Source organism: Antrostomus carolinensis, unplaced genomic scaffold, assembly GCF_000700745.2.
Source record: "Antrostomus carolinensis isolate BGI_N321 unplaced genomic scaffold, ASM70074v2 scaffold13692, whole genome shotgun sequence".
NCBI classification, from domain to species: Eukaryota; Metazoa; Chordata; class Aves; order Caprimulgiformes; family Caprimulgidae; genus Antrostomus; species Antrostomus carolinensis.
Window position 1 is genome coordinate 1 of NW_010300237.1, and position 20,896 is coordinate 20,896.

The following is a 20,896-nucleotide window of genomic DNA, read 5'->3' on the forward strand; positions in this document are numbered from 1 at the left end:
GGCGGCGAGGGGTTGGCCTTGTGATGTTGTAATTGAGCCGTGTGCTGGAGGCTTCGGGTGACAGCCCGTGTGCCTCGGGACGGGGTGAGCTACGGGTTTGTTAAGAGGAGGGAGTTTGATTGGTATTAACAGTAGAAAGTTTCACGTCATTCTTATGCTGACCAGTTGCCTCTGAAAAGATTTAATTAGAAACTGGGTTAAGTATTAAGGCCCGAGACCGTCTGCGAGCGCAGCTGGTAAATCCGTGGAGCAGCAGGGTGTGTGCTGAGGGCGTGTGTCAGGGCTGTGGGTACTGTGTAAAGTTACTGAGGGCTGAAAATGCAGGAATGTTAGCGGTCAAAAGTATATTTCACATGTTTTGGGACGATTAGTAACATTCTGTAAAATTAAGAGCTCAGGTAAGTACACCATGTGTCAATAAATGATAATGATGAAATTAAAATGACAGGCTAGATACAATGCTAGATCGCAGTGGCGTAAAAATGTGAAAATAGGCCGTTGAGAATAGAAAGGGAGTTGTTTATTCTTTGAATAATGAAATTCACCACAGATGCTTTGAAAGCTTTTGTGAGTTGCCTGTTTTTTGTAAACATCCAGGTAGTTTAGTTATCTAGATGTTGTGCGATGTAACAGAGGCCAAACATAAGAGGAAAGACTAAGGGTGTTATGTTGACATGTCTGTATAAATATGGAACTTGGGTGTTTTGATGAACAGCTAGCTAATTAGCAAAGTGTAGAGGTAATTGACACTCATAGTGATTGTATAACCAGGTTTAGGCATATGGAATTAATCAAAACTATAAAAATGATGACTGCTACTATGATATATCACATGGATAACCAAGCTTGATTGTAGTTCATGGTCTGTGTAAAACTTTGTATGTTCGTAACGTTACTGAAATGCTTAACTTAATTGTTTTTAGCAAGAAAGTTTTAAATTATGGTATCTAGAGGTAAAAGCCCACTGAACTAGCCCAGCCTAGACACTAGAAAGAAATAAATGATATTGCCTATGTAATCTTGTTTGGACTGTTGATATAAACTGGCATGGTGGTTGGATCTGCTCTGCACATCCCAGGTGTCTGGTTAAGAGTATTCCAGTCACAGCTTAGCAGGAGCACACAGAAAATGTAGTGTATCGTGGGCATCTGTGCTTGGCACGCGGTGAGCCCAGACTTGCTCTGCGTTAGCTGCAGTTTTAAAAAAAAAAAATAAAATCATTAAGTCTATAATATCTGTTTAGGTTGTTCTCATTCCTCTATTACCTTTTTTTTTTATAATGTGATTATTTTTCAGTCTTTGTTTTTTACTTCCTATGTTCTAATACTGCACTGTTTAATTTATAATAGTTTTCAATGCCAGAAGAACAAAGTCAAACTATAATGGCAGTTGATGAACTTCAAGCTATAATACAAAGATGCGTAAGTAGTTTTCTTTCCATAAAAGCAAAAAGCATAAGCAGTGTGCGTTTCTCTTCATATATTATAACTAAAACCAAAATGACCCCAAAATGCAAGATGAATGTTAGCAGAACTCCTCATTGGGCAGCTAAGTTCAACCTCCATGTTTCATTGACTTTTCTGTGGTGCTTATTTCCAAGATGGTTGGTAACTTCTGCTTCTTGGAGGAAGAAGTGTTCTTGTACTCATGAGTACCTGTGTAAAGTAAAAAAACCCTTACAGGTTGTAGAAAATGCATCTTCCAAACAACGTGTTGTAGTCTAGACTTAGAAAGTGCTATTGAAATACAGCTTTGTCTTCTGTAGTAGCTTTTGGTAGCCTTATTAATATGTGAAAGATGTTATATAAGAAAAGATAAGTTGCAATGATACTACATTTAATTTTCAAATGAAAGCTTGTATTTTCATATTTTTATTTGCCTTTTATAAGTATGGACTTAAACATGCATATTTTCTTTCTAGCAAATTCTGGAAGAGGCTGATTTCAAAGGAGAAGATTTTAATCTGTTTCAGGTAGCAGGTCAGAAATGTTTAGAAGATGGGTATGCAGCTCAGTTATTAGAAATAATTCAAAATGAGAAAAATAAGGTGAGTTTAAGCTTGCACTATGTATTAGTTGTGCACTAACACACCATTAAATAGATAAAACTGCTTATTAAAAGGGGAAAGCTATTTTCACTGTGGAGCAGGGCTGTACACATTAATAGTTAATAAGTTGTTGTGTGCCCATTCTTGTGTAACTTCAGGTAGCTCACAGAAACCAAGTCATGATAATCTTAACAAAACCATTATAACTGTTAGTCAATGAGTTAAGTGAAAAGAGGGGACAAAAGCATAATTAAGAGAAAGTGACATTGTCCCCCTTTTACAGGACAGGATTTCAGATGGTGTACTGGGTCTGCCTGGCATGGAGTTGATTTTCTTCATGGCAGCCTGTGTGGTGCTGTGTTTTAGATTTGTAACCAAAACAGTGTTGATAACAGACCAGTGTTTCAGCTGTTGCTGATCAGTGCTTGTAAGTGTAAAGGCCTTCTCTGTTTCTCACTCTACCCCCTAAGTAAGCAGGGAAGTTGGGTGGGGACAGCTGACCTGAACTGATGAAAGAGATATTCCATACCATATAACAATAAGAACACATGGAGATGGAGACCCATCCTATAGTAGCTGTTGCTTGGAGCCTGGCTGGGCATTGATATGCTGGTGGGAGCTGGTTTGTGTAATTTTTCCCTTCCTCTTTTGTTCTTTACTTATTTATTTGTTCTTATTTCGACCCATGAGTTTTGCTCTTCTGATTGCTCTTCTGTTTTGCTCTTCTGATTTTCTCCCCATCCCAGTGGGGGAGGAGAGCAAGCAAACAGCTGGTGGGTGCTTAGTTGCTGTCTGGGGTCAACCCATCACAGATGGATATAAAAATACTTCCAAAACTAGAAGAGCCAACTCAGCTGATGCTAATGTGAGAGATGCTAATGTCTTTAGGCACTTTGGGGAGATGGGGGAACATACTAAATTGTACCCAGATAAATAGGAAGTTCAGAGAGAAGGTGAAGGATGGAATTTTTGGTGATGTTAGATGGGGGTTGCAGTCTGGTTTTGAATTTTGCAAGTTTTGAGTAACAGCTGAAGATCTTGATCCCCTCAGGTTAAACATAATTTGTCTAAGCATTCTTTCTTTCAGCAATACTCCTACTTGATCTTATTTTAAATGTATTGTCATATAAATTCTTAGAAATGTATATTGATATTTTAGAATTAATACATTGAAGAAAACTATACAAAATATGCAGCTGTGTTTGTAGGTATGGTGAGAGAAGACAATGTATGTTAAGTACAGAACTTTATGGTAATAGATGTTAAATTTTCAATGACATTATTATTGTGTTAGTTACAACTTTTGGCCTTCATACATACATTCTTTCTGGATTTAGAAGGTGTCCAGTTCTGGTTTATTCTCTGAAAATCTGTTTTTTAGGTTATCATCAAGAATATGGGTTGGAATCTCATCTCCCCTCTTGTTAGATGTATTTTAATGTATAAACAGGAGGATGATAAGCGAGAACACTGCCTGAAGATACTAGATCAGTTGGCACAGGTATGTTTTTGAAATTTATGGTTATAATACAATAATTGTAGGAAAGGGAGAGGTCCTAATTTTCCCTCTGATTGCCAAAGAAAACAAGGCATGAGTACTTCTGAGTTCTTCTGTCCATTTCCCATAACTTTCAAACTCATAGACCAGCTTCATCTGAAGTAGACATAGGCTTAGAGTTCTCAGAGATAATTAACCTCTTATAAATCTTGTAAAATTAGTAACTGGGCAAACAAAAGAGACATAGCATTACCCAGAAGAAAAAGGCAGATAGAGCTCTTAATGTTTTTGATAGCCAGCTGCTGCAGTTGGAGCAGCCACAGAAATACTGCCTCTTGTCTACTGCAGATACAGTATGACAATGAGCACCTGATGATTCTGGTGGAGTAGTAGGGGAAAAAAGTTCTAATCTCTAGAAAACTAGTTCTTTCATTCATGTACTTAAAAACAACTTGCAAACTGTATAGCTTGAGTTAAATTTGCACTGAAGTTTTTCTTTTCTCTCTACTCCAAAGGATTACATTACTAAGGCACTGTGAGGTTTTTTTTTTTACAGACCATAGAAATCAAGTTTAGTGTCATTATTTATTATTGTATGTTTTCAGGTTATATGAAAGTGTACACACATATACACTCTATGGAAGACATTAATTGTAGGAAAGTACTACTTGTTTCATATTTGTTTTCTTGGATATTGATAATTACACTCAGATCTGCTTTCTTGATGTTCAGGAACTTCCGTATTGAAGTTTGTCTATGACCATGGTGATTAAAAATATGCATTGTTCCTGTCCTACAGCTATGCAATCCGAAGGAACTTTTTTTAGGGTTACTTGAGCAGATTGAACAGACCTCTGGAGAACAAGTCTGCCAAACTGTCATGTTATTGCTTCAACCTTTGCAGACAGGTAAGATGCACTTTCTCATGTGATTTCTGAGTTAAATTATTTTATCATTTATTTATCAAATTAGTTTAGCCTTTGCTGGAATAACTTTAGAATATGCCTGTCCTGACAGGCTTTACAGTCTATTACATACTGCAAATTATCACAAGGTATAATTTTCATGCTTGTATTGGCCTGTTAGAAAAAGATTTTAGATGGGATTAATAGCATCAGTTGAAAAAGCAATTTTCATCTATTTTCCATCATTTACCAGAATTTGGTTCTGGGACAGTTATATTTAGAGGTGTAAACCATTCAACTTGTTGTTACAGAAATAGGGAATTACATAGATTGATGAAATTCTTCATTATTTACCTTTTAGAACATAGAATTCTGTATTTTCATAGTACTAAACTTTTATTTCAGATTGAAGCAGGTTGAAATATTTGGTGGGGGGGGGGAATCATTCTTCTGACCTACATATAAAAACTAAAAATGTTGGTTTTGGACACCCACTAAGTAGGTAACAAGTAGTAGTTTCTGGTTTGATGTGCAAGATGAAATCAAGTGTCTTGTATCATGTTTACATCTGATTGTAACAGTCTGAGATGTGTTATTAAATTATGTTAGAATTTAGCAAGAGAAGCATTTTAGTATTTGGAAGAATGTGTTTTTTTGGATAGCCAATCTGCAGTCAGCCTGCACTGAGTGCAGTTTAAGAGAGTGAGAGCCACTTGTGCTACTTCCTCAGTCTGGGAGCCCTTCTGTTAGTTCTGCTGTGGACTATAGAACAGTTCTGAGCTGCTTCAGGTAGAGTGAGATCTCAGCAGAAAGGCTGAGCCATTGCCCCTGGTTTTGCCAAGCACAGAAGTCAAGCAATAAAGCAAGAATAAATCTCTTTTACAGATGAGATAAGTGCATATTATTTCACTTAGAGTAGTTCTGGAAAGACAAATTTTTTTTCAGTCCTCATCACAGTGCTACAGAGAAAGGAAGAATGTGTTGAAATGCATGACTGCTTTAATGTTAATCCCAAATATATGGTCATCTCAACTGCAGCATATTAAACTAGCTGATGATTAGTCTTGCTGGATTTGCTCATGTGATTTCAGGTATCACTCCCTTTCCTTCCCTGAAAGGCCTTCTTATGTAGTCACATTATTTTTCTTCATGTTTTCCTCTGCTAAGTAAATAATAACTGAATGTCTCAAAATGTTCTCTCTCTCTCTCTCTGCCTTTCCCCCAGTGCTTTTGAAACTTCAGAACAAGAAGGCCTACTCAGTGGGTTTATCTTTGGCCATGATTATGAATCAACTTACTCCCTTACCTGTACCTTATACGAAACAACAAATACAAGAAGATAAACTTGGTCTCTGTCAGTGTTGTAATGCAGTGGTGGACTTTGCTAAACCTTTTGTGAATGAAGCTGTTAAAAACATGGAAAAGTCATCAGAATATAATGACACAGAGCTGAAAGAAGAATTATTAAAATTGTGAGTGTTTTGTTAGTGTAATATATTCCTATAACTTAAAATGTAAAATATGCATTTATTGTGTAGGCAGTAAATAAATCATCTTATTAGTGTTATATAATACTGCCAACTTATATTAACTAATGTGCTATTTTGAAAAAGAAAAACCCTAAATATGCCTTACATCTTTATGAACTGAGAGAAGAAAGATAATTTTTTTTTTCCTTACTACAGTGAAATTTTAAAGAAATATTAATCTCTGTGCTATGAAGCTGTCTTGTTATTCTTCTGCTTCTCCTCAAATTTACAACAGTGAGGATAATTGTATTCTGGAGGTGAAGTCCAAGGAATGCTTCTACAGGAGATGTTATTTTTCTTTATTTTCCTTGGCATATCAGGAATAACAGCAGCTAATATGAGTATAGACTTTGTTCTTGGTCATCAATGCCACTATTATAGTCTGTATGACCTTTTTGGTGATTTAGTTTCACGCTTTTTATTTCAGCTGTATGAAAAGCCTGGAATACCCATTATTGACAGCTCAACTTGAGCAGCTTGAAGGCATTGAAGAACATCCCTTTCGACATTTTGCAATTGAAATTATAGTAAGTGTACTCAAAACTAATTACAGTGTTTGCAGAACCAGTGCACTAGATCAGAATTACCTGTAAGTTGTTCTAGAGCTCATTTTGCTTCCTTTATTTGTCAGTAGGATGACTTACTGGGCCTTGTAAAATAATGCGGGTAGATAAGTCTAGAACAGTTCCAGGTCCCATCTCTGGAAGTCACAAATCTTGCAGACACAGTTTAGCTCCTTATAAACCAGTTTGGACTGTTCTCTGAATCAGCTGCTACTTTCCTTAACTGCTTCTTTTTCTTGGTCATGTATGAACTTATTTGAATATCTAAAGGATAGTCTTTGCCAGTCTCTGAACAACAGTTAATCTGAAATATACTACCTCCTCCCCGAGTATGATGTTATATATTATGGAATATCTCTTTGATCAGTCTGGGTCAGCTGTACCAGCTGTGTCCTCTCCCAGCTTCTCACCCACCCTCTGCCTGTTTGCTGAGGGGCACAGTAAGAAACAGAAGGCCTTGATGCTGCGCAATCACTATTCAACAACAGCTGGAACACTGGTGTGTTATCAGCACTGTTTTGGTCACAAATCTAAAATGGAACACTGTATGGGCTGTCATAAAGAAAATCAACTCCATGCCAGCCAGATGCAGTACACCAAATTTAAAATATTTGTAAATATCAGTTGTCTCTAATTTTCAAATGTGTGGTTACATGCATTTGTTATACTGATTTGTGTTGTGCTGCTGAAATGAAGGAACCTTCTTGACAGCCAGATGCTGGATTATTTTATAACAGTTTATTCGGAAGCAGGCTGGTAAATCTTACAATGAAATATAAGGGTGGAAAATATTCCCAGTACTAAATAGAGTCTTCCCTCAGGATAGCCAGGGGGCTACTAGTTGGGTAGCACTGAACAGACAGTAACAGCTCGTTTGTATCAAGGTTGCAGCTAATGTATTCAGCTCTCATGAAACAAGCTGACCTTTTTAGACATACAGGAGAACTGAGCTTTATAAGACTATTAACTGGTTATTTATATTTGCTGTTAACAAAAATACAATTCTGGTTTTGATAACTGTCCATTACAGTTCTTTTCTGTGAGTTGTTCTGCTAACTATGGATACACTTGTTTCTCATGTTAATGTTGACTGTATGAAAGAATAGAGTTAGGTTTGAGCTTTGGACTTTGTTCTACTTTGTTATCCCTGGTTAAAGGAGGAAAATTCACAAGTCAGATACAGAAAGACAAAAGTTGAAGAATGCCTGGAGCTACGTAAGAGGCAAACAGAAGTTGCAGAGAAGGTAGAGTTGGGGTGAAGCTGGCTGAGGGGCAGAGGCTATCCAGCTATCAGAGGGTGTTGACTGAAATGGCTGTGAGCTGTGAACTACGGAGTTAGAAGACAGACAGCTTTTCATATGATATAGTGGAGGAATTAGTCCTAGAAGAACAGAAAGACCAAGTCAGGTGTCATTATGGGGGAGGGAATGGCACGCTAAGACTTCATGAGTTTCAAAAGGAAGACTTGGAGCCAGCTGGGATGAGGAAAGTACACATAAATATACTATATATATATGTATATGTGCAAATATACATGCATGCAGGGCAGGTCTGGAAGTTGCCATGTGATGTTCTGTTCTCCAATTTATGTTTAAAAACCTAAGCATTTTTGCACACAAAATTCTATATCCAGATATTAAGATTGTAAAGTGAAGCACACTAAGCAGTTAGCAAAACTTTTGAATGTTTTACAACGTGTTTTCTATCATGATCACATCCATTTTTTTTTTTCCACAGCATGTCTCATCATAGGATGGAACTGCTGTGTGGGTCAACTAGGGTTATGCAAAGATAGGGAATGTTGTCTCTGAGACCTTTACTTCATTTATTGCAGGACTTTTAGGGTGTCCAGTGAAGGAGGCATGGGTTACCAGACGATAATTTTATGCTTAAGACAGTTGAAGGGTGCTCTGAAAAACTGGCTTTTTAATCTGCCTCTGCAGTTGGGCACAGTCTGAAACCATGGTTTTTTATGCTAATTATGAACTACCTTTTCTTCATTTTCTCAAGAAATTCACTTCTGCTGTTTGTGGAATTGGGTAATGAGAGCTGCAGCTAAGGTCAGTAAAGTCATGCTTTGACTATATGATGTCTTGTGTAATCCTAATTTTCCCAAATGTGAGATCCAGGGTGTTCAGCTTGGACAACCCCAGAATAGTGAGTTAACCTTGGTCTTGCTGTTTCTTCATAATATGTACAACAAGAGTTACTCTGCCTCCTAATCCACATGAATGTGTGTGTGGGGCAGGGGGAAACCACACTATTATTTGTGAAGTGCTCAGGTGTCATCACATTGTACATCACTGGAAAGAAAGGCCATTCAGAGTGATTCTGACTTTAAAGCAAGGCTTACCTTCAGCAGATAAACATTGTTGCATATTAATTAGTGGGCATAAAACAAAATACTGAGCATTCTGTGATCTGAAAAACACAGGGGTCCTGTGGTGTAATGTGATCATGAAGCTATTGTTATTCACAGTAATGTGGATAAGGGATCCAAACTAGGGTTTTGCAGGGTGACTTTATTTTTGTCTTTGACTAACTATAGAGTGCTTGACTTTGCCATCTTAATAACATTCTTCTAACAGTAATTTTTCCTGCAATCTTTTTTGTGTATGTTTGTAGATCATAAATAATCACAAAATATTTACATTAATTTATACATATACTATGTAAGAGAATTTACTGTAGATACAGTTAAAGCTTTGAAACTTAATCGGTATTCAGGTTTTTAAAGGCAACTATAGGCAATCTGTCTTTCTTTTTTAGGATATTTTGTGGGATATAAGAGAATTGATACCATTAGTGTTTTTACATCGTAAAGGCAAAAGTCCACACTGGGAGAATCAGGAGTTTGCAGACATAGAGCGAAAGAATTCTGCAGATTCTTTGGCCTGTCTGTCATATCTGATGTTTGTTCAGCATTTTGGTATTGATTGCTTTCCAGTGGTATTTAGGTAAGAACTATTCTTCCTCGCTTATTGCAAGTCTGTACTTTGAAGATTCTTTCTAAGCAGAAAAAACTTTTTATTTGTGAATAGTTATGAATGAAAACTGTATTTCGTGAGTAGTTGTTTTATGTCAACCTTTATGCATTTATATTTTATGTAGCTTATATTATATACATAAGAACATACTCCAGTCCTGCAGATTACTCTATTACGATTTAAGTTTAGATGAGCTGTCCTTTTAAAGAAACGGATAGTGTTAATTGTATGCTGAGAATGAACGTGCATTAAATTTTAAATTGCATATTTATAGACAGTCTCCATGTAAGAGTTATTAACAGCAATTTGACTTACTACTTTGTGTCTATTTAAAAACTACTAATTTTATAAAGATATTTTTAGAAATTTTTCAAAAAAGGCTAATCATGTCAAATTTATTAACTATGTACGAATGTATACAGCTTATGCAGTTTAATGTAAATCTAATTTTTCTCTTTTAGTCCATCATACCTTCTGCAATACAATATGACACATATTGAAGTGCTACTGAAAAGGTAGGGTTTATGGTATTTGGAGTTCTAGATAGTGGGTGTGATCTTTTAGAGTAATTCATAGAGTCAAATTTCGAATGTACCACGTAAGTTCTGAGGAGGTTTTCAAACCTGAGAGTTAAAATGGCAAGTTCCACAACAAGATGGCTTCTTTTACCAAGAAGTATAAAAAGTTGTCTGAAACACTTGTTTATTGTTTTCAGCTTGTATTGTGATATCATTTTTTGTAACTATTCTGAAAATGCAAAATTAAGGTCTTATAAAAACATGCAGAATAGAGTGTATATTTACTTGTACTTCTGTAACAGTTAGTTTACTACTAGAGAAGGCTATCATGATAGTATTTATTTGAACGTATTCTGATATGTAATCTGGTTAAAGGTCAGGCTTTCTAAAGGAAACCAGACTTTTCTATATATTATGATTGTTTCACCTTCCATAAGCAGCAGTGTTGACCAAATAGTTTTTAGCACTGCTACAGAAGGAAAGTTTCCCATTATGACTGCTTACCATTTCTTGGTAAAACTTAAACAAAACTTCCTGGTCTCTTTACTTTAGGATCTGATGTATTTTTCTTACTCTTGTGAAACTATGCAAATAGAATCATCTGAGCAAAGTGTCATTTTCTTTGTTAATCAGTGTCTTCATACCTGTGAGATGCAAGATGCTGCTTTTGAGCATTTATAAATATTGAGGGGGGAAAAAAGTCATTTTTGACCCTGAAGAGAGGAGTAAAATTTTCAACTTTTCATCAGCCAGTTTATTCTAAAAATCTTTGAGAGGAATAATGAAGATAATACATTTAGAAAATAGAATGAAAATTGTTGAGGGACAAGTTCTTTTGGATCTCTGTTCTAGTATTTCTTCTGAAGTATCAAGAGTATCTTTATAATTAACAACTTGAATTTGATAATGTTTCTTTTTTTCCTAGAACAGAAGAATCTATGTTATCTAAAGGACTTGTAAGTCTTCTTTTAATCAAATTTTCCATGTTAGATTTTTTTTCCAGGTTAAGTAATGGTAAAATATTATTTTACAAAGGTACAAATGATAGTTCAGATAATAGTTTCAGAAATATTTTGAGGCTTATTTGGGTATTCTTCAGTCTTACAAACACTTACATTTAATGGACTTTACACACATGCATAAATGTTTAAATCGCCATTATCACATACGCAGAGTTCATAGAAGCTACAAATGTATGTGAATGAGCATTAAAGTGAAGGTGGTTTTAGCCATGAAATGTAAAACGTATAGATTAATGTCTTGTATGTGTACAAAATGTTGGCAGCTTTTTTTTTTTCCCACCTGCAGGATCTGTTTGAGAGCTGCTTATTGAGAACGGAAGACAATAGCCTTCTCCATCAGTATTTAGATTTCAGAGATTTTATTAACGTCCCTCAGGTAATAAGAAGCAATGTACAGAATTTATTCTTTTCTACCTGCTACAGCATGAAGTTTCAGTGACAATTAAAATATACTTATTGCATGTACAGGCCACCGAGGCAGGTGAGCACTGATCTTAGCTGAAAGATCATGCTTGCTCATTTTTGCCTCTCCCTTGCAAATCTGCTGCTTAACTACATTCTTATTTGGACCCAACAGTACAAGAATAGTAGTCTTGTGTATCAGCCCTGGGATTTCAGCCACTGAAGCTAGTGTGAATTTCTCCAAGAGTCTTCTCGTAGACAGGGTTTTGTGGTTTTGGGTTTGGTTTTTTTTTTTTATGTCTCAAGTAGATTTTAGTGTGATTGTACTGTAATAATCTGTATGTAATTACACATTGTTTTCTCTGTCCAACTGCAGGATTTGGTGAAAGTTATGACCCTTTGTCCCATAGAGCATCTGGTATGTAATGGGACCTACAGAATCAGTTAAGTGCTGAATTTATTTAATTAGAATTAATCTGATAACATCTTTGTTTTCTTTAGAGAAAGAAGAGTTTAAATATTTTGCAGTTGTTCATAGACAAGTTTGACGCAGAGGGAAAATATACATTATTCAGGTATGCATCCAAATTACTGTAGATTGTGTGATATCAGCCTTATTGCAGCTCAATTGGGTAGATACAATCGTTTCTAACAGTTTCTATCTGGTAAACCACATTAATTTTACTCTGTTAATCTTTGAATAAATAATGAATTCCAATTGCCTCACATAAAATCAGCTGTCTTATGTAAGATAGTTTTTAAAGGTTACGTAGTCATACTATTTTCCTGTGGTAAAACTTTCACTTAGTGAATAAGGCCATAATGTCATCTGAGTTATAAACTAAGTATATAGGAAGCTTTGAAGAGATAATATCTCTTTGTTTGTTTGAAGGTGTTTACTGAAGACAAGCAATCATGCTGGTGTGGAAGGATACATTATTAAAAATATAAAAGATCAGATTCATTTATCGTTAATGGTAAGGCTATTACCACTAAAAACCAAGTTGTCATCTCCGAATTCCATCAGTATTATGTTGAGAAAATGTGTACAGCTTAAGCTTTGAGTGATGCATTTAAAAAAAATCCATTTTGAAACGAACCATAAGATTGGGATGTTATATAATTTTAAAATATTAATTTGGCTTTTTTCTGCATATGTTTTTTTACATTATAATTTTACAAATAGATTTTTTAATTGTGCAATCTTACTGTATTTTTCTAAGAAGTTATGATTACCTTTTCTGTGCTTGAAAACACATACTTCTTAAAGAGGAACTAATCAGTATTTTGATTTATCCTCACAGTTCCTCATTTCTTGAATAGAATTCAAATACTATGGTCCAAGACAGAATGATTCATTTTTTCTTTGTTTATATGATGACAGTCAGCATTATCTTATGAGTGCTTCAGCAAATGTTAAATTCATCGGAAAGCGTTGAGCTAGATCAAAGCCATTTAAATCTCGTATTTTATAATCATTTATACCAGGAAGTTGGAAAAATGAATTAAACTATTAAATCTTTTTTTTTTACTTTTTAAACATTTTTTTTATATTTTGACCCTACTCACTTCATAATTTGTTGTAATTTAGGGGAGTTTTTGTAACAATAGCAAGTGTTCTGTCTGTGATGCAGAGGGCATGAGAATAATTATGTTCTGCCACTTCAAAACCTAGTACTCTCTTACGTTTAAATGTTTCTCCCTTCTGTCCTCTCCCCCTTTCCTCTTTCAAAAGAAAGTAACTGAATGTCCTTTCTCCATCAGAGAACCACAGAGGTGAAGGTGTACTTTTCTTGCAAGCATTGCTAGGAGTTGCAGGTTTAGAAATATGTAAAGAAAACTTAAAACACCTGACCATCTTTCAAAAAAAAAAAAAAAAAGATAGTGATGCTACTGTTATGAAAAGAACAGTGTCTGGTAAAGAGAGCGAATTGTTCCCTACCTCAGTATAAAAGAGTGCCTAGTACAATTCGCTAGGTTTCTGTAAACAAATATTAACTATATAGATGGTGGTGTGGTGAAGAGGTGGAGAATCTGTTCTGATGAAGCGGAAAAGAACAGCCTGGCCAGAAGAGACAAAGTAGGGAGGCTTATAAAAAGATATTAGTTCAACCACATGTGTTTTTGTTTTGTTTTCTCTTCTGTTTTCCAATTTGTTCTTAAATTATTTAAGATTTATTTAAGGTATCATTAAGATTTAAATTTTACACTCAGCTAAACTTTTTGTGGCTTTTTTTCAGAAGACATGTGACAACATTTGGTTTACAGGACATCACCTGATCTCCCTTCTAGATTTAGTGCTTTTGCTTCCAGAAGGTGCTGAGACAGATCTTCTGCAAAACTCAGATAGGTGAGTTGTAGTCACAGTTAGAGGCTTTTCTCCCCCTTTTTTTTTAATCATTTAAAAAGACTTCATACCACCTAAATGGGAGGTATGCTGTCATGTCATTAATGAGGTAACAGCATCAATGTAATTTAAATTTTTGGAACTAGAGATGGAAATGATCACTTATTTCAACCACCATTTCAACTAACTCTGTATAGTGAAATGTCACAATGCTATTACATTGATTTTAACAGTAAGAAAGGAATTTTTCCTCCATTCACTGAGGGTATAAGGTCTCAGATGTCAAATTATTGAACTAATTGGTAAAGCATTATTTCTTCAGGACTGTATGGTTTGTCAGCTTTCTGCCGAAGCAATTGGAGGAACAAAAGAAAGGTGATATGTTGTCTTATGTGACACAGGGGAATAATAATTATCAGATACAACTTATAGCACACAGACTTTTTGAGTCTGTTTCAAAGATTGCTGTTGGGAATCCAGTATCTCATGAGTTGGAATGTAGAGCCACCTGAACCACAAATATTTGCATTAAGGAATATAAAATAAATGTAAATGTCTCTGAAAATCTCCTGTATAGAACAAGTCTCTTCCTATATGATGAGTAAAGGTTGAGCTTGTAAGTCAGTAGGGTGATAGTGTCCAGATGGACGCATAACTACTTAAAAACCCAGATATGTGATTTGTAATTGTACCCTTTGTCTGGAAAAAAGAATAAATACTTTCTGCTAAAAAGTATGGTAAAACAAGCGCAAAAAGCATTTTTTTAAAAAGCACTCAAAAGGAAAAATCAATGCAGTAATAAGGAAAATTGTCACACTTGTTTCTTATCAACTTTGGATCACCAGTGATACACGTTACAAATTCTGTAATGAAGCTCTGTCTCTTCAGAGAACCCTTTGCCTGACAGTCACCAGCCTTCTCCAATCTGCTGACACTTTTAATCTTACTTGCAAAGTGGTCACTGTTGTAATGTGGACTTAACTGCACACTGGTGCTCTAGACTAAACTATAGTGGACATTTTAAGTTATTACCCCTGTAATATAAATCTGTGTTCTAAATAATAGTTTATTTTTAATTCTCAGGATTATGGCATCACTAAATCTACTGAGATACTTGCTCATTAAGGACTGTGAAAGTGATAATCAAGTAAGTAGTAAATGGTTTGAAAATGATTGATTACCTAAGGGCTGAGAGGTGGATCCATGTGAATGCTGTTATTCTTGATTCAAAAACATGTTTTTTGCCTTTTTCTTTGCAATGATCAGTAATCCAGAAGTGATTTTTTTATTGAGTACATTAGGAGATACATGATGTGTTATTTTATTCTGATTAAATTTGATTGCACTCATACTTAACTGTTACTGTAAACAAGCTAGTTTTTTATTTTATTTTTACTCTGCCTGATGAACTGTGGTCTATGTCCATAACTTTAGAGTATGTCACCATAAAGTAATATCTCTATCAAGTATTCCCACGAGAAAAAAAAATTGTTAGTCTTGCTTATTTATTTGGTGGTATCCCTCAAGCCTCCAGGTGGGTTACTTTGTAATAGTACAAACCTTGGCAGTTCAATAGATCCGTTTTTTTCATCTTTGGGCAAAATATTTTTTTGTGCAATATGCTAAAAGTTAGTAGTATTACGATTTCTCAGAAAGTATATAATAATATTTAAATATTTTTTAGCTGTGCAAAACAGCATTCTTACATTTACAGCAACTGTGCAGCTGCATGATAGGTACATGTTAAAAGCTTCTCTAGGTGTGAGCATTAAAAAAATTCTTGTCTGGACAATCCGTCTGTGGAAGTAATGAAAGGAATGGCCAGACCTATCCAGTTTTGTGCTACGTGGCTTCACTGGGTACAGCCTAGAACCTGTGACGCACAAAGGTAACTTGCCAGCCTAAACTGCCCACCACTGTTGTTTACCTGTTTTTATTATGGGTGTACCTATTTACCTTCATTTCTGTTGTGTGTGTGAATGTTTGAATGCAGGTGAATGCTTGAATGTAGGTATTTCAGAAATTCTCTGCATGTTTAAACTTGGCAGTATATTTTAAAAAATTGAAATTGCCCTTACATGTTTTACCCATATAATTGTGGTCAGGTCAGCTATCCTGGCTGTGTCCCCTCCCAGCTTCTTGTGAAAATTAACTCTATCCCAGCCAAACCCAGGACAATAATATGCTACCTCAGTTTAAAGCAGGATTTTATAGCTTTAGTTGTAATCCCCACCTTTTTTTTTTCTCTGTGTTTAGCTCTTTTCTGTCCAAAGCAGTCAGCAGCATTTGTTACTGGTAGATCAGTGCAAACTGTATTTGTTATTCAAGTGCTGTATGGCTTTTCAGTGTAGCACATTATGAGGGATTTGCTGGTTTTATGTACACAGTCCTGTCCACCTGCAGTTGATGGAAATGTGTTCCTGGATACTCAAGGGGAAACTTGTTTGATTTTCACAACTAGGTCGATATATGGATTCCATATTCTAGCAGTTGATTTATAAGTTCTCTGACCTCCATTGTGTTGCTAGAGCATTTAAGAGCAAATGGAATTATTTGTGTTTAGTTTTCTGATTACGTTCCACTACCAAGTGGCTACTTCCTCTAATAGTAAATACAGCTTCTGTTGACTCTTTCAAATCATTATGTTCCACTGTTCATCTAAGTTATGCAATTCAGTAGCTTTTTGTCCACTAGATGATGTAGTGAACAAGTATCACCTATCTAGTTGAAGATGTTGCTGCTTATTGCAGGGGGGTTGGACTAGGTGAACTTTAGAGGTCCCTTCCAACCCAAAACATTCTATGATCTTGGTACTAAATGTTTTGATTTTTGTATTAAAATATTTGTTTAAATTAGTGACAGTTTAAAGAAAAATTGCTTTTCAGTTTCAAAGTACAGTTATTCCTTTCCTGACTTGAATAAGCAATATCATGGTCAGATGAATATTCTAATGATCAGATAACTATCCTAAGGTGCTTTGTTGTTCTCCTTCAGTTCCTTGACTTTATGGTTTGGAGTAACAGACTTCAGCATATCATTTTCTGTTTTTCTAAAATACAGAAAAAAACCTGATCTACTTTTAGAGCACTTTGAGATCTATGAATACAAGTTTTGTAAGTGCATAATGATGTTATTAGTCTAAGTAGAATAATAATAATATAGCTTGCACTGATTTCTAAAACTGTAATGAAAATGAATAGTAAAAAATAGCTTTAAACTGGTGCATTTCTAATGCACTATTTATGTAATTAGTTAATATTGATAGACCATATCAGTTTCTCACATTTGTGGAGTGATTACTATTTCAGTGCTCATTATGGTCCACTCAGTTTCATGTAAATGCACAGCTTTGTAAGAAAAGAGAGTATTCCTCTTTTATTATTATTAAAAAAATTATACATAGTAGCACACAATTGCTGTAACAGTGCTACCCAGTATCTGGCATAAAGAATGTCCCTGCAGTTTGAAGAGAAAATGGCATTACTTCTTCTGGACTTTTCCCTTAAATTTAAGCCCTGACAGTTCTTCTTGATTTCCTCCCTGTCTCCCTTCATGTAGACCAAGTGAGGCAGAAAGAAAATGCTTCCTTTCATGTCAGTTCAGATGTTCTGATTGCTGTATAACAAGCACTTTCATGTGGAAACATTTCTGAAAACTTATTTTTTCATTTTTAGCCCCATTCTGGTGGAAGTAATTATCGTTTTTCTTATTTGACCAGTTAACTTTCTGTCCTTTAGCATTAAAATTTGTTGAATTTTCTGCTGTAATAAATAATACTACTTAATGTTGAGAATTCTTATTTTTATTGTCCTTACTGTGCCCTTTGAAGATACTGCCTGAAGGAGTCATATAAATGGCTCCTGTATCTGAAGACACAAAGGCTGCTTTATATTTGTTTCTTTCTACAGCAGTTTTGTAACTACAAGCTTGTAAGGTGCCAAGGCAGAGAGGTTTTCCTCTCGTTCTGTGTAACCTTGAAAAACCTTGCTTTTGAGCATCTTCTTGTATCTCTTGCTTCCCGAGTGCCATTATTGTAGACTCCTCTTACCCATGCCAAATCGGGGAGAAGTTCACGTGTCACTTTGGCTGCTGTGCCTAAGGATGGGGTAGGAGCATATGCAGTAAGATTCCTACAATGCTTTTTAAGCTGGATGCAATATAGACAAGATATATTGCAATATAGACAAGATATATATATACTCCCCTGATATATTTGGGGAGTATAGCATTTGTCAGAGCTTTTATTTGGCATCACGATACAGTGTTAACTTATGATAGTGAATTTAAATATTTGTGCCATTTTGCTGCTGAATTATCTTAGAGGATAATGGATGAGTCTAAATCCTTTTTTCTTTTTCCTCCCAGCACGGAAATGTACGTTTCAAAGACTAGTCCAAAAACTTGTGCTCGAAAACTTGGCATTGCAAAGCTCCATTAAAACTAATTCGTAACCTTCTCTGTTCTGTTCGAATAGACTGGCATATGGACCACACTTACCAAGATTGAACAAAATTTTTTAAAACCACTGCATGTAGGACTCAATATGTCAAAAGCGCACTATGAAGCAGAAATAAAGAATAAGAAGGAAAACAGAAGAGGTTAGTTGCTTTGCTTTTTTTTAAGCTTTATTCATATTTAGAAACTTTGGAAATCCTTTGGAAACAATTGGTGAGTGCAGTGTAGATCATGTTTTATTTAACTGTTGACACTATTCCTTATTTCCAAGAATAATTTAGTAGTTGCTATATTTGATACTGATTTTCATAACTGTTCAGAAAAATCTGAACTTGTATATCTCTCATCACATTGTCAACTTTATGGAAACCTGATAGAAGTGTCACATGAAGGTCTTCAGAACTTGTTCTGCATTTATACTTTTGATTTTAAGATTAGACAGGAGCATCTACATCTCTCTGCAAATATATAGCCCTTAGGTTTCATACTAGGTGTGGGAAAGTTAACAAGACAAGAAGTAATTCACATAGCAAACAGGTGCTCTCTTAAAGCCTGAGGGATTACTTCCTGGATTTTTTTTTTTTTTTAAATCTGACACACAGAATCAGATGCTGCTGTGGGTTAAGCAGACACGTTCCACAGGGCATAAGAGCTGTAGCTGCTTTAGGCCATCTCTCTGTATGTCAGATCCTCTGTGGTCTCCAGTATAATTAAGAACTTGCTTTTGCTACCAGAAATGTCAGTGTGGCTTTTTGCCCCTAGTCTTATCCTCTTCTGTTGTTGTAAACTATATAAGGCAGAGAAGGGGAATTTTTCTGAAGGAAACCTGCGGATGTCTTTCTATTTTTCTTTAAGTCCCTCTTGCATTTCTTTAGCCTTTGACAAAGCATAAAGATATTTGAGTTCAGGAGAGAACATCTAACTCACAATAGTAAATGGTTTAGCCTTTTTCCCCAGTGTATAATCTTTGTAAGCATTATGTTGAATTTCAAATATTTGGTCTGGATGTAAGAGTTTTTCCCCTTAGGTTTCAGATTTTTCTTTTTAGTTTTGCCTGCTGCAAGTGAGCTGCCTGAAAAAGATGCCTGCAGCCTTTTCTTAATAAAAATATGTATTTCATGTCTGGATTCATTAAGTCAAGCTAAAGAACCTTCTATTATCTCTCTAGATGAGGAAATATTAAAAATATATCAAAAAGGATATATCTTTTAAGGAGCATTTTAGCTATATAAAATTGTTTTGAGTTGCAGATATTGCCTGTTTAGTCATGTATTGCTGTGTGATATAGAAAGTGTAAAGGCAGCATCCAGCTCAAACTGTCTCCCTCTTAAGGTTCAGCTCCTTCTGTCCCGTGTTTGGTCAGTCCTTAGGACTGTGGCTTTTTTTAACAATTACTGACTAGAAATGCCAGTATATTAAATATTATTTTTGTTCTAAAAGTTATGTGAAACAGCAGCCTGATCTCTGGTTGGTTATTTTCTTCTACAGAGGCAGGCAGTTCTAACACAGTTTGCTCTGTAACTGTTAGTGGGGAAAAGATGCCTGCCATGACTCCTGAAATGCAGCTTCAGGTGAGTTTGCATTTCCTTCAGAGTTATTCAGAAGTATTGAAATTTTCTTTTCAATCTGAAGACAAATGTACATACACAATGGGTAAAAAAAATTTCTAATAAAAATAACATTAATCTCTTTTGTCATTTCAGGTTTTACACTCAGCTCTCTTCACCTTTGATTTAATAGAAAGTGTTCTAGCTCGAGTAGAAGAACTCATTGAAGTGAAAATGAAAGCTGTAATGGATGAAAATAGATAGTTCAGCCAAAGTATTTGAATTAACATATTTCTTATAAAATCATTTTGACTATGAGACTTTAGTTGAAAAGGAGGCTACCAGCCTTTAAAGAAAAGCAATTTAGAGTGGCCTCTAGATGAATAGCAAATGCTGCTCTTCACATGTCTTGTTGCTGTTGTTTATTTTCTTTTGCTATTGTATGTGATTCACAGAGGTGGCCAACTTACTAAAGTATTCCCTTCAGAATCTGATGCTTTTTCTGAAGTTTCGAAACTAAAAACAAGGAGGGGTTTTTTGTTCTTATGCTGTGGCAAGGAGGTATGATTGTGCATTTATTTTTCTGCTTGTTTTCTGAATTTGTTAGATAATAGTTGCTGTCTGGTGTTGTGAATTACAAAGATTTTTTATAAAGTGACTGAAGAACCATTAATTAAAAAGCATTGTTTAAGCACAAGGTATTTTTATTAGAACTTTTTAATGCTGACAAACAAGCTTCTATATTTACAAAAACTGTAAGCTATAGATAATGGTAGAAAAACTATTGCAAATGAAACCAGGTTTAAAGAAAAACACATGAACTTTGAGCCAAATAAGATGTTAAAACTCAGTAACACAACAGATACACGGTGTAGAAGACTTCATACATATACCTACTTATGCATGGGAAACTTATTAATTGTTTTGATCATCTCTGTCTTTAAGGATAAAGTTTTCCTTAAAATATATTAAATATTTTTGGAAATTATTATAAATAGTTGAGCTAATAAGTTCAGAATCAAGTTAAAATTAAGGATGGCTTTTCTATACTGCAGTTAAACCATTTTTTTGTCTTA

General features: G+C 35.2%; 1 protein-coding gene across 1 annotated transcript; it reads left to right on the forward strand.

The window, feature by feature from the left end:
• Positions 1-1,354: 1,354 nt before the first annotated feature.
• On the forward strand, positions 1,355-20,084 carry GLMN (glomulin, FKBP associated protein). The gene is made up of 18 exons (XM_010163070.1): positions 1,355-1,421; positions 1,922-2,047; positions 3,429-3,548; positions 4,345-4,453; positions 5,676-5,922; positions 6,407-6,506; positions 9,312-9,499; positions 9,991-10,044; positions 10,973-11,003; positions 11,356-11,445; positions 11,848-11,889; positions 11,973-12,046; positions 12,364-12,448; positions 13,712-13,821; positions 14,902-14,965; positions 18,293-18,416; positions 19,762-19,844; positions 19,977-20,084. Exons 1-18 carry the CDS (start codon positions 1,356-1,358, stop codon positions 20,082-20,084), a joined length of 1,821 nt encoding a protein of 606 aa, XP_010161372.1. The 5' UTR covers position 1,355.
• Positions 20,085-20,896: the final 812 nt, after the last annotated feature.

Excerpts from the sequence above, each read along its gene's own strand:
- GLMN (XM_010163070.1), top strand. The coding sequence starts at position 1,356 with ATGCCAGAAGAACAAAGTCAAACTATAATGGCAGTTGATGAACTTCAA. Across the intron at positions 10,045-10,972 it reads ATTGAAGTGCTACTGAAAAG|AACAGAAGAATCTATGTTAT; the intron begins GTAGGGTTTATG and ends TTTTTTTCCTAG. Across the intron at positions 11,004-11,355 it reads CTATGTTATCTAAAGGACTT|GATCTGTTTGAGAGCTGCTT; the intron begins GTAAGTCTTCTT and ends TCCCACCTGCAG.